At 30.5% G+C, this 11698-nt stretch overlaps 1 protein-coding gene across 1 annotated transcript in view; it reads right to left on the bottom strand.

Annotated features, from left to right (window-relative positions):
• The window catches only part of Lim3 (Lim3 homeobox protein), a 31901-nt gene extending 21887 nt beyond the window's left edge, over positions 1 to 10014 (bottom strand). The window contains exon 1 of the mRNA XM_075294139.1: positions 9300 to 10014. Coding sequence (XP_075150254.1) covers positions 9300 to 9417 — 118 coding nt within the window. The 5' untranslated portion in view covers positions 9418 to 10014. The remainder of the gene's footprint in view (positions 1 to 9299) is intronic.
• Between the last annotated feature and the right edge of the window lie 1684 nt (positions 10015 to 11698).

Here is an 11698-nt window from a genome sequence, read left to right on the forward strand (position 1 = left end):
GACGTGATGCCAGCGTTTGTTGTTTAGTTAAAATTTTCTAAAAGTATTCAAAATTTTCTAAAATTAACCGAAAGCTTTCTTCCCGGTGGGTTCACTGTTTTTTCAGTGCGGAAATAAAATTTTGACAAAAATTTCTATAGAAATAAAATTTTGACAAAATATTCTATAGAAATAAAAATTTGACAAAATTTTCTATAGAAATAAAATTTTGACAAAATATCCTATAGAAATAAAATTTTGACAAAATTTTCTATAGAAATAAAATTTTGACAAAATTTTCTATAGAAATAAAATTTTGACAAAATTTTCTATAGAAATAAAAGTTTGCAAAATTTTCTATAGAAATAAAATTTTTATTACACTGAAAAAAATATTGTCGTGAGGTCAAAGATTTTGTGTCTTTAAAATACGAATGCAAATTTTGCTTAGCATAGAAGACGCATTTCTCTAATATAAAGTTTTTTTTTCTTGTCCAAAAGTCGATAAACTTTTCAATGAAGTCGTACTGTCTTTATAATTAAGTGATTTGAATTAAAAATGGGTATCATAACATGAAACAAAAAATTTTTGGGCTAAGGTCAACTTGACTTTAATAATTCAGAAATATTCTTTAAATTTAATGAAATTGTCTTTAAATTAGTTGTCTTTTTTATCTTGACTACAAAGCAAAAAATCGTTCAAATATAGGACATGTTTTTCAAAACATTATTTTAAGTTTTTTTATTTAAAGTTTTTTACTTGAAACCTGGCATAATTTCTACTGGAAGTCGAGTCTTATTTTGGAAAATAAAGTTGTCGTTAACTCGTTTTTAAAGGACTTTGATAGCATATGAAGAAAAAAAAGATGAGAAAGCGAAAAATTAAAATTTGCTTCTTAGAAGCAAGTACACAAAACCCAAATTTAAAAGAGAAGTGTGTCTTAAAAGTATCCTTACTTGTATTCTCCGCTTCATTGGCTCGGAATCAATACCAAATTTTTTAAAGTAAAGATAAAATCTTTGGAACCGGGCATGCTTTTTTTTCAGTGTATATTTCATGTTAGCCTGATACCGAAACATGCAATTGACGTCCAAATGAATTTTATCTAATTATACAATTATTTTTCGAGCTTTATGGAGACCCAGCAAAAACTAGGTAAACACATCTCATTACAATTTGCATTACCAATAGTAAAAGTGTCATTACACGTTGCATTACAATCCGGTGAGTTATAATGACAATAATAAATACTTCCCGGTACTATTTGATAATTCTCAAAATGTAATGCAGTTGGCTGTTAATAACTTAATAAAATATAAAAATTATATGAAACAGAATATGTAACGGTAATTCTGAAGATTTTTCATTTAGGAGTATTCTTCATAAATAATTCATAATAATTGTGTTTTAAATACATACCATATTATATTAAATAAATACTTTAAACAACCAATTTTTATTTCCATTTTAAGCGTGAATTTAGTTCACGTTTAATTTTACTTAAATGAATATATTACCCCATGTTCTAATATTCGGAATCGCAAGTCGAAAGAAATTACTTTTCTTATAAGAAAATAACAAGATACCCTCGGTCTTTAATCCAATTTCATTTTAAACATCTCACTAAAGACAACTATATAATTTTTTTGATTTTTTATTTCTACAATATTGGTTCCTACTCAAGTATTGTTCATCTTACAGCATTACTCGGCGTATTTTGATCCAATGTAATCGGGGAATAAGTGGTTATTTTACAAACTTTTGTATATCTACAAATAAGTGATTACATATTAGGTGAACATATGCTCCAAATGCACTACTTATTTCATGGCCGAAGGTATGCTTGGGGTGAAGTACTTTCCTCGTAGGACATGCGTATGTAAATTTAATCCGAAACGATTCCAATTTATAAGTGGTTATTTCTTTTTGATTGGGGTTACCTACAAGATTACCGGGTAATGAGAGTTTTTGCTGGGGAGATATAGATTAAGGAACATGGTTAATAGAGCCATTGAAAAGACAACGCCAATATAGAACTACAATTTTTACAAAATTTTTTATGGAAGTAAAATTTTGCAAAAATTTTCTATAGAAATACAATGTTGGCCAAATTTTCTATAGAAATAAAATTTTAATAATTTTGATTGACACGTTTTTAAAGGACTTTAATAGCACATGAAGAAAAAAATCCAAAAAAAAAACGAATAATTTAAAATTTGTTTCCTAGAATCAAGTACGTGAAAGCTAAATTTAAAAGATATTTCTGTCCTAAAAGTATCCTGACTATTCTCCGCTTCTTTGGCTCGGAATCAATACCAACATCATTAGTGTAAAAACAAGATCTTTGGAACCGGGCATTCTGTTTTTCAGAGTACATACAGATCTCTTTTATAGAATTTTATTCTCTTTTTTCGATTTAATAAGAAGAGATTTTCAAGTAACATACAAACAGAACCCACTTTAAAACAGATACTTGAAAGTAACAACTTGTTTTAATTTAAATATTTTAAAATTTTAACCAAAGATTTCATGTCCTTAAAATACAAATGCAATTTTTTCTTAGCATAGAAAACGGATTTCTCTAATATAAACTTTTTTTTCCTAGCCTAAAAGTCGATAAACTTTTCAATAAAGTCGTATTGTCCTTACAATTAAGTGATTTGCCTTAAAATTTGGTACCATAACATAAAAGAGAATTTTTTTGGGCTAGTCAACTTGACTTTTATAATTCAGAAAAATTCTTTAAAATTAATGAAATTGTCTTTAAATTTGTTGTCTTTTTGCATCTTGACTACAAAGCAAAAAATCGTTCAAATATAGGACATGTTTCTCAACGTTTTTCACTTGAAACACAGCATAATTTTTAAGGGAAGTCAAGTCTTAATTTTAAAAATAAAGTTGTCGTTAACTCGTTTTTAAAATACTTTGATAGCATATGAAGAAAAAATCTGAAAAAGCGAAAAATTAAAATTTGCTTATTATTTTTCATGTTAGCCTGATACCGAAAGGGCCCAAAATTGAGTTATCTATCCCAGCCAGATCTATACTGAAGACTGTGGAAAGGTTCATTCGCCCGAACCGAAACATGTACGGTATAGGCGGGTATAGATTTGCATCTGGCGTTTTCTTTTCAATGACTCATTAATAAAAAGTTCCTTAATCTAAAATTGTCCATTAAGCTCGAATAATAATTGTAAAATTAAAGATAAAATTTGCTTCCTAGAAGCAAGTACACAAAACCCAAATTTAAAAGAGAATTGTGTCCTAAAAATATCCTTACTTGTATTCTCCGCTTCTTTGGCTCGGAATCAATACCAAATTTTTTAAGGAAAAGACAAAATCTTTGGAACCGGACATGCTTTTTTTCAGTGCGTTTTGATTCAACTCCTTTATTAAATATTAAAAAGTCATATTGACTATTAAAAATTTTCGCCGAGAAGCTTGTTGTATTTGACGTTGCGGAGAAAATGTTTCGCCTGCCGCCTATCGCAATGGTTATATTTACACACTAATGTTGATTTTATAATACTCCTTTATTAGAAGAGCTTCTGGAAGTAGCATTCTACATTTTACTCAATTTCAGCATCCCTATGCTTCGCTTACATTTTAATGAAAATCCAAAATGTCCAAAAATTTTCTTGAATTTATAAAAGAATATCGTTTTATTGTTATCATATCGGCGCTTGTAATATGATTTAGTTAAACATTTCTTAACTTAACCTGCAATATCTTTCATGTGGTTTAACTTTTTTAGGGTACTATGACTTAAACATGGGTACGTTCACAGCATAACAAAACATTCATGAATATGAAATATCAAAATTATAAATGTCAATTCAAATGTTCTGTTATTTATTATTATGAATAAAAAAATCAAAGAATGCAGGTTAAAATCTCACCAACAGATTTGTTATTAAATATTTTAATGTATTATTTTCTTTTGTCTTTCACGTAATGTAAAATTAACAACCAATTAAAAAAATGGAAGTGAAAAAAAAAACAATATGGCTTAAATATCCACTGAGTTGAAATAGTTAATTTTATTTTCAATGTTTTTTTTTTACTTTTCAATGCTTTGTTGCAAATATTAAGTATCCTAAATTAAACATTTCGCTTAAAACGACCAACTACACTGAAAAAACAGTGAACCCACCAGGAAAGAAAATGTTAGTTAATTGTAGAAAAATTTGATTAATTGTAGAAAAATTTGACTGATAAACGGATATGTCGCGCCAATTTCGCAAAAATAAGTAAAAAATTTTCGACACATTTAAGAAAATTTATTATACAAAATTATTATTTTTCACATAGTAAAGAAAATTTCATAGTTTGAAGAAAAAAAATGGGAGTTCAAAATTGCTTAAATGTATTTAGTGTCATACGAAGTTCATGATGGACGCATTATTGGTCAAATTTACAAATATTAAGGAATTCTGAACTATTTTTAGGGATTCGTGTCGAATCTAGTTCATCTTTATACTTCAATTGTATATAATTTTTTCTTCTGCTTAAGTTAAGGTAATCTACGTACGCAAACAATTGTTAAAGTCATGGAAACTTTCTTAAAACGCAATAATTCCATGAACTAACAGAGAATTAAAAAGTAAACTATTTGGTGAGAAATCGTGTGGATTAGATCAGTGTTGCCAGTATTTTCCGGCCTCTTATCGCCGAAATGGAACGCTTTCATCCCTAAAAATCCCCAATTTAATTTAAAATTTCCTACAAAAATCCCCAATAATTTTTTTGCAAGTTCTTTTGAAAAAAAGTAAAGAATTAGACTCTGCTGTCGAAAATCCGTAAAAAATAAAAATTTGAAAAATATGCAATTTTTGTTATACGAGTTTGCGAGTTACAAAAATATGAAGATTTCAACACAGGAGGTGGGTGCTCAAAATATCATCCAAATCAGTGATGTACGCAGATGAATCATTATGAAAAAAATTCACAATAGTAATAAATTTCTTAGGAAACAGAGGAAATTCTAATATAAATGCCGTTCAATAAAGAGGAGGAACGTTTTTTTTATATTTTGAAGATTCTCTGTACTTATTTAAGCCTTTTTTAAGCATGTAGAAGTAAAGAATTTCATATAAACCATAATTCTTAATCTTATTTATTATATTGAACAGATTTCGAAAACTCATCACAAAAATCCCCAAATTTGTGGAAATTCCACACCAAATCCCCAAGTCCCCAACTCAAAAATGTTGTCCCCATCCACAAAAAAATATCCCCGATTTGAGGAAAAATCCCCAATACTGGCAACATTGGATTAAATTTTCGTGTTTGCACTTTCGTGAGAATCACAATGCAATTTATGCTCACAATATGGCAACTTTGTTGTTTGTTTGATCTTTGCTTTACGTTTTTTTTTTTTAATTAAGAAAACATCGTGAGACCAAAGATTTCATGTCCCTAAAATACGAATGCGAATTTTGCTTGGCGTAAAAGATGGCAAAATTCGAATTCGTAAAAATTTTGCTCGAATTTTTTCTCGAACAGATCTGCATATTCCACTTTTTGACATTTCCACAATGCGTTGTTGAAATAAACAATAATGCAAATATTTGGTTTGTTTTTAACTACCAATAATTACAGGAAAATATAAAAAAATAAACATTCTCATAAAAGAAAAAAAAAAACAATAAATAAATAAAATAAAAGAATTACTTATTGGCGGCAAATAATGACCTTGGCATATACCGAAAAAAGCATGCCGGGCTATAAAGATTTTGTTTTTACACTAATGATTTTAGCATTGATTCCAAGCCAAAGAAGAGGAGAATTGCATTTTTAAGACAAATATGCATTTTAAATTTAATTTAGGTAACAAATTTTAGTTTGTTCGCTTTTTCTATTTTTTCCATGCGCTATTAAAGTTCTTTAGGAACGTGTCTTTAAAATAAAGTGTGGAAAACCCTCTCTTAATTGTAAACGATTTTTTGCTTTGTTGTCAAGATGCATAAAGACAACAAATTTAAAGACAATTTCACAAATTTTAAAGAATTTTTCACAATTATTAAAGACAAGTTGACCTTAGTCAAACAAACTTTTCTTTCATTTTAAGATACCAATTTTTAAGGTGAATCACGTAATTATAAAGAAAAATGCTTTATAGAAAAGTTTATCGTCTTTTGGACAGAGAAAAAAACTTTATATCAGAGAAATGCGTCTTCTATGCGAAGAAAAAACCGCATTCGTATTTCAAGGACATGAAATTTTTAGCCTCACGACAATATTTTTCTCAGTGTAGGGGACATTGTAGTTTCGAACAAAAAATAATAAATTAAACAAAAAAAAATTAGTTTTTTTGCAATAAAAAATTTGCTAAATTTAGAGGCAGTTTAACGATGGATTGTTTTCTGTTCTGAACTTAATTGGAGGTGGAAAGAGGCAGATAGATCTTCACTGCACTCAACAAAATTTTTACTTGAATTTAAAGATTTTGACCTTCCCTATGGATTGTGGTATTGCTTCCGAGCCAAAGATGTGTCTTCTTTAAAATGAAGATTGGTTTTGGGGAACTTTAAATCCAGGCTTTATAAAATTAAAATTATAATTACGGTACATATCTCATTTATCGAATTTTCTGTCTCTTTTGCCGCTATATCAGCAAAGGTATTCGTGTAGAAATAAATGTCAGTGTACAAATCCAAATAAACAATCCAAAGCAAAAAAAAATTTTACAAATTTCACAAAAACTCTAAATCAAAGATAGAAAATACTTAAAATAAATATTAGCTTATTTTTGAATCTTTTTTAATACTTGATAAAAATATTATTTCCTTAAACAAAAATTGGCTTTCTTTAATTTAAGTGAAATCTGCCGACTTTAACGGAGTAATGCCAATTTCAAAAATTCGTGTCCTAAATTTAGAAAAATTTAAGAAAACAATTTTTAAAGCAAACATTTTGAACTGTTTTTTTCATTGAAATTTCTTTATTTTAAATAAAATTGTCCTTAATATAGTGTTAATTGCCTATGCTAACTTTTTTTTGAACATAAGATGTAAAACAGTTTAAGACTTAGTCACCCAGCAAAAAAAAAATTGGAAGTTGTTCTAAATGCATAACTTTAAAAGTACTTCCAAATATGTTCTCGAAAAGATGTGCTTTATTTTAACTACAAAGGAAGTTTTTTTTAAATCAAATTTGTTTAATACCCTTTTTTCACATATTTTTAATGGGAAATTTTAAATTTTTTGTTTCAATTAATAAAATTAAATTTTGTCGAAAGAAATTCTAAATCCATTCTAGAAAAATTGCGAATTTGTTAAAATATTTGATGTCAAATTTTTGAAACGTTTGAAGCTTTAGAATGCATTAAAAATCTTAAAAAGTTATAATTTTTTTTTTGCAAAATATCACAAAATTTGTTTAATTTATACACTGAAAAAAGCATGGCCGGTTCCAAAGATTTTGTCTTTACTCTAATGATTTTGGTATTGATTTCGAGCCAAAGAAGCAGAGAATTGGAGTAAGGATACTTTTAATACAGAATTGTCTTTTAAATTTAAGTTTTGCATACTTGATGCTAGTCAGCAAATTTTAATTTATTCGTTTTTCTGTTTTTTTCTTCATGTGCAATTAAAGTCCTTTAAAAACGTGTTAACGACAACTTAAGTTTTCAAATTCAGACTCGTCTTCAAGTAGATATTATGCTATTAAAATAAAGTGTTGAAAAACGTCCCTTATTTTTAAATGCTTTTTTGCTTTGTTGTCAAGATGCAAAAAGACAATTTGTTGTCTTAATCTATAGACAATTTCTTTAATTGTGAAGAATTTTTCACAATTATTAAAGACAAGTTGATAGTAGTCGAACAAAATTTTCTTTCATTTTAAGATACCGAGTTTTAATTTGAATCACTTAATTATAAGGAAAAAACGACTTTATAGAAAAGTTCATCTTTCGGATAAAGAAAAACACTTTATATCAGGGAAATGCGTCTTCTATGCTAAGCAAAAAAAACGCATTCGTATTTTAAGTACATGAAATCTTTGGTCTTAGGACAATATTTCTTCAGTGTATCCAAAACACAGGATTCGGATCACACCTAAAGAAATAATGCAAATTCAGTGCAACGGCTGTTGAAATGGTGGATATCCATCCTGTGACAAGGTCATGTTAAATTCATCGCTTCTGTGCCAATTTTGCACCACTTCCGGATCCAAAAAGAACATTTTCCATATGATCTTATAAAAAATAGAATAGTGTGAAACCTCTCAAATTTGAACACTCTGAAAAGCGGCCACATCTCAAAAGTGGAAAATTTTAATGAAGCATATTATGGTAATGCATCATTAGAATTAACCTCTCTTAAGAGTTTACCTCCCAATGATTAGCATGCCCGCCTTTCATACAATGGGTCGGGGGTTAAATCCCAGTTTCGATTAAACCCCAACAAGTTTTTCGGCGTGCTTGTGAAATTTCTTAGTATATTAAAGCTTCTCCTAGTGGTTTCGGCATACTGTGAACCAACGTTCGGACTCGGCTATAACCCAGCAAAAAAATGGAGCACTATTTCAGCAGGTAAGGGAGAAAGACAGTACCAACTGCTTACAAAACAACCGAATCAGCGCTGATTTTTGTGGACGATGTCCCGATTTATAGCAGCTTCTACATAGCGCTATCAGCTATGTTCAATTTAATAGAAAATTGCACAGAAGTGATATAAAATCTTGAGTATAGCATTGTTGGCATGAAGGAAAACAGCACTACCTTTCATGCATATATACCGCATGAATTGGTTGCAATAACGTAAACGAATGGTAATAAACTAGTTTGATTACTCGTTAACGTTATTGCCACCGATTCATGCAGTGTGGATACACTGCCTACTTTATTGTATACCAAAAAGCGCAACTAAACTCGTACTGCTGAAGTATTTTTTTGCTTGGAAGCGCGAGGTCCCTGGTTATTGAGCTTATCCCAGATTTGGTCAGTACTCATTGATAAGAGAAAAGTACACCAGCTGTGGTATGTGGCTGGCACTATATCTAACATAACCTAAGGTCAAAATATTAGGGGACCCTGTGTGTCCACTCTGAATGGTATTCCATTTTCAGAAATTTTCTGTCTTTCTTTTGTAGCAAAACCAAGAAAAAGGATCTTAAATCTCAAGAGATGCTTTTAATCTCAAATAGTGTTGAAAGCATTTTAGCGGCGGCAACATCTGTTGTTGACTTTAGCATTTGTAAAAAAACACAACAATATCCTTATGTAGAGTTAATCCTTGTTTTAATCCTTTTAAGATTCTCTTGATGTCTATGATGATACGATTTTAATCCTTTTGGGCACTTTTTACTTAAACACTTACACAATAAAAACTCTGGCAATTGACTTAGATTTATAGGCGGTATACGATCATCACATTTATCACTGGCACTACTGGACAAAAAGTCACTTTTAAACATCATTAGTTTCAAAAGTTCCATGCTCTCTCCCTATAGCAACAAACAGCACCGACGGTGGTTGGTGGTATAAAAAAAAACAAACAGCACGAAAAATGATGCAACTCTAATATTTAAATATGAAAATTCTGCTACAATGGCGGTGAAATGAACACAACACTGATAGGCATGTTAATGCATATAAGTTGCAAATATATGTTGGTTTTTTTCTAATAGCACTTTATTTTGTTTTAATTATTTTTCTTTTGGTTAAAAATATTTTAAGTTTCCTTTTAGATATATAAAAAATTCAAGAATTTTCGTTTTCGTAGATATATCGAATTCTATTCTATTTGCTATGATTAACGAAGTCCGAGCTGGTTTTTTTGTATTTTTTTGCTTTATTTTACTTTACACGCCTTTATCATTTGTTTTTGTTTTTATTATGATTTTCCTTAAATATTTCTTAGAGGCTTATCTTTTTTTTCCACTTAATTTTTTGATAATGCCGCGGTTATATTTTCTTTTTTTTTTCAGTATTATTTTGTGGCTTAAAGTTTGCTGGGAAAAAAACGAACGAACGAACGAAAAAATTCCGTTGTTGTATGTTTTTGCGTATGGCGTGTAGATGGCCCGCGCTCGTATCACGGATGGTATCACTGTTTCACGTTGCGATTTCGACTGATTGGGAAAAAGGTGGAGAGCAAGTGTCTGGTTGGAATGCATACGCAACGGACAAACCGAGAGCGTACCCCTTGTTATTGTGGTATTGGTGGTTGTGGGGTTGGGCGCAAGTGTATTCGCCAAACAGATGACAACAATACAACAGAGCAGAGACGATAACGTGGTCGCTGCCGTCAATGTCGTTGTCACAGTCTCGTAAATGTGCTTTTAGGGGTGGTAACACCATTGTAAAATGTTCGTCTTTCCCCTTCCTGATAGTGGTGGCTGTTCTTATTCTAGGGTTTTGCTTTACGTTTTGGTTGGACTCGACTGATTGTTAGTGCGTCTGCGGTTCACACACACAAGACCACTATGGCAATGGAGACATTTAAAAAAGCACTCATACGCACAGACACACTGACGTTCGCTATGCGTATCAACACAAATAATCACAAACACAAGACGGAGACAAACCAGACAGTCCAACCAACAATCTACCCTTAAACAACACAATTTGCAGACAGCTACGTTTGGGTATTTGCCTTTGTTGTAAAGGTACTTTCCAATTGGAAGTACGACACAGTTGATGGTGGTTGGCAAAAAATTCTCCAGTAATTCTAGGTGAGTATACATGTGTGTCCCTGTGTGTAAGACAGTTTACATTTCCGTTTCCAATTGTGCAGATTTAGCCATATGCTGTTGTTAAAAAAAAACATGGATTAAGAGAATAACGAGGGAAATAACATTAAATGAGAATCGTAAATATGAGATAACTTCTCTCACTCTCAGATCAGAATCATATGAATGTAGAAACACAAGCAGACACACACACACACACATCTTATCAACATTCGAGAATAACACCTGATAGAGTATAGAGCGCAAAGCGTTAAAGCAGTAGCATATCAAAAAGTTGGTATGTTTTGTCTGGATTGGTTGTCGTCGCATGAGTGGAATATCACTATAACTTTCCTGCTGTCTGAGAGCTGAGGTTGAGTGTACTTCTAGCTGTGTGTTGAGAGAGTTTATTTGGTTTGTTGTTTTTGTTATTGTTGGCTTGTTATCTGTCGTCTTGTATGAGTTTTGCTCGAGTGTAAAGCTATTTCTATTTGGATTTGTTTGTATGTTTTTGCTTGTACTCGATAGGGGTTTTTTTTCTGTCGTTCTATCTCTTTTGACTTTTTGCAATATTCGGGGAGTGGTCTTTGTGTAAATAGAATACAACAACATGGAAATCGTTATCAACAATAGATATGTATAAGTGTAACACCAACAACAAACCAAAAAAGGCAACGCGCAACAGTGACAACAACAACAATAACAACAATAGTAATAGCAGCAAAGTTTTTGATGGGCTCCCTCCTTAAGCGAGGCACGCAGTGACAATATTTGAAATACTATGCAAACCACAGATAAGAGAATTACAATAGATGCACAGTGGTCTACAATGCATAGAGATAAAAATTTACTTGCAAGTCAAATTGTAATAATATATATGTACACTGAAAAGTATCTATTATAAAGAATGTAATCTTTATTTGTTACACATTTCTTTGATGTAAAGAAATGTTAAGTAAAATTTAAAGGAATTTTGTAAATAAAATGGATATCCCTAGCGAAGACATTGACTACTTATTAAGGGACGAAAAACGAAAGTGGCATA

Source organism: Haematobia irritans, chromosome 2 (assembly GCF_050003625.1).
Source record: "Haematobia irritans isolate KBUSLIRL chromosome 2, ASM5000362v1, whole genome shotgun sequence".
Taxonomy (NCBI): domain Eukaryota; kingdom Metazoa; phylum Arthropoda; class Insecta; order Diptera; family Muscidae; genus Haematobia; species Haematobia irritans.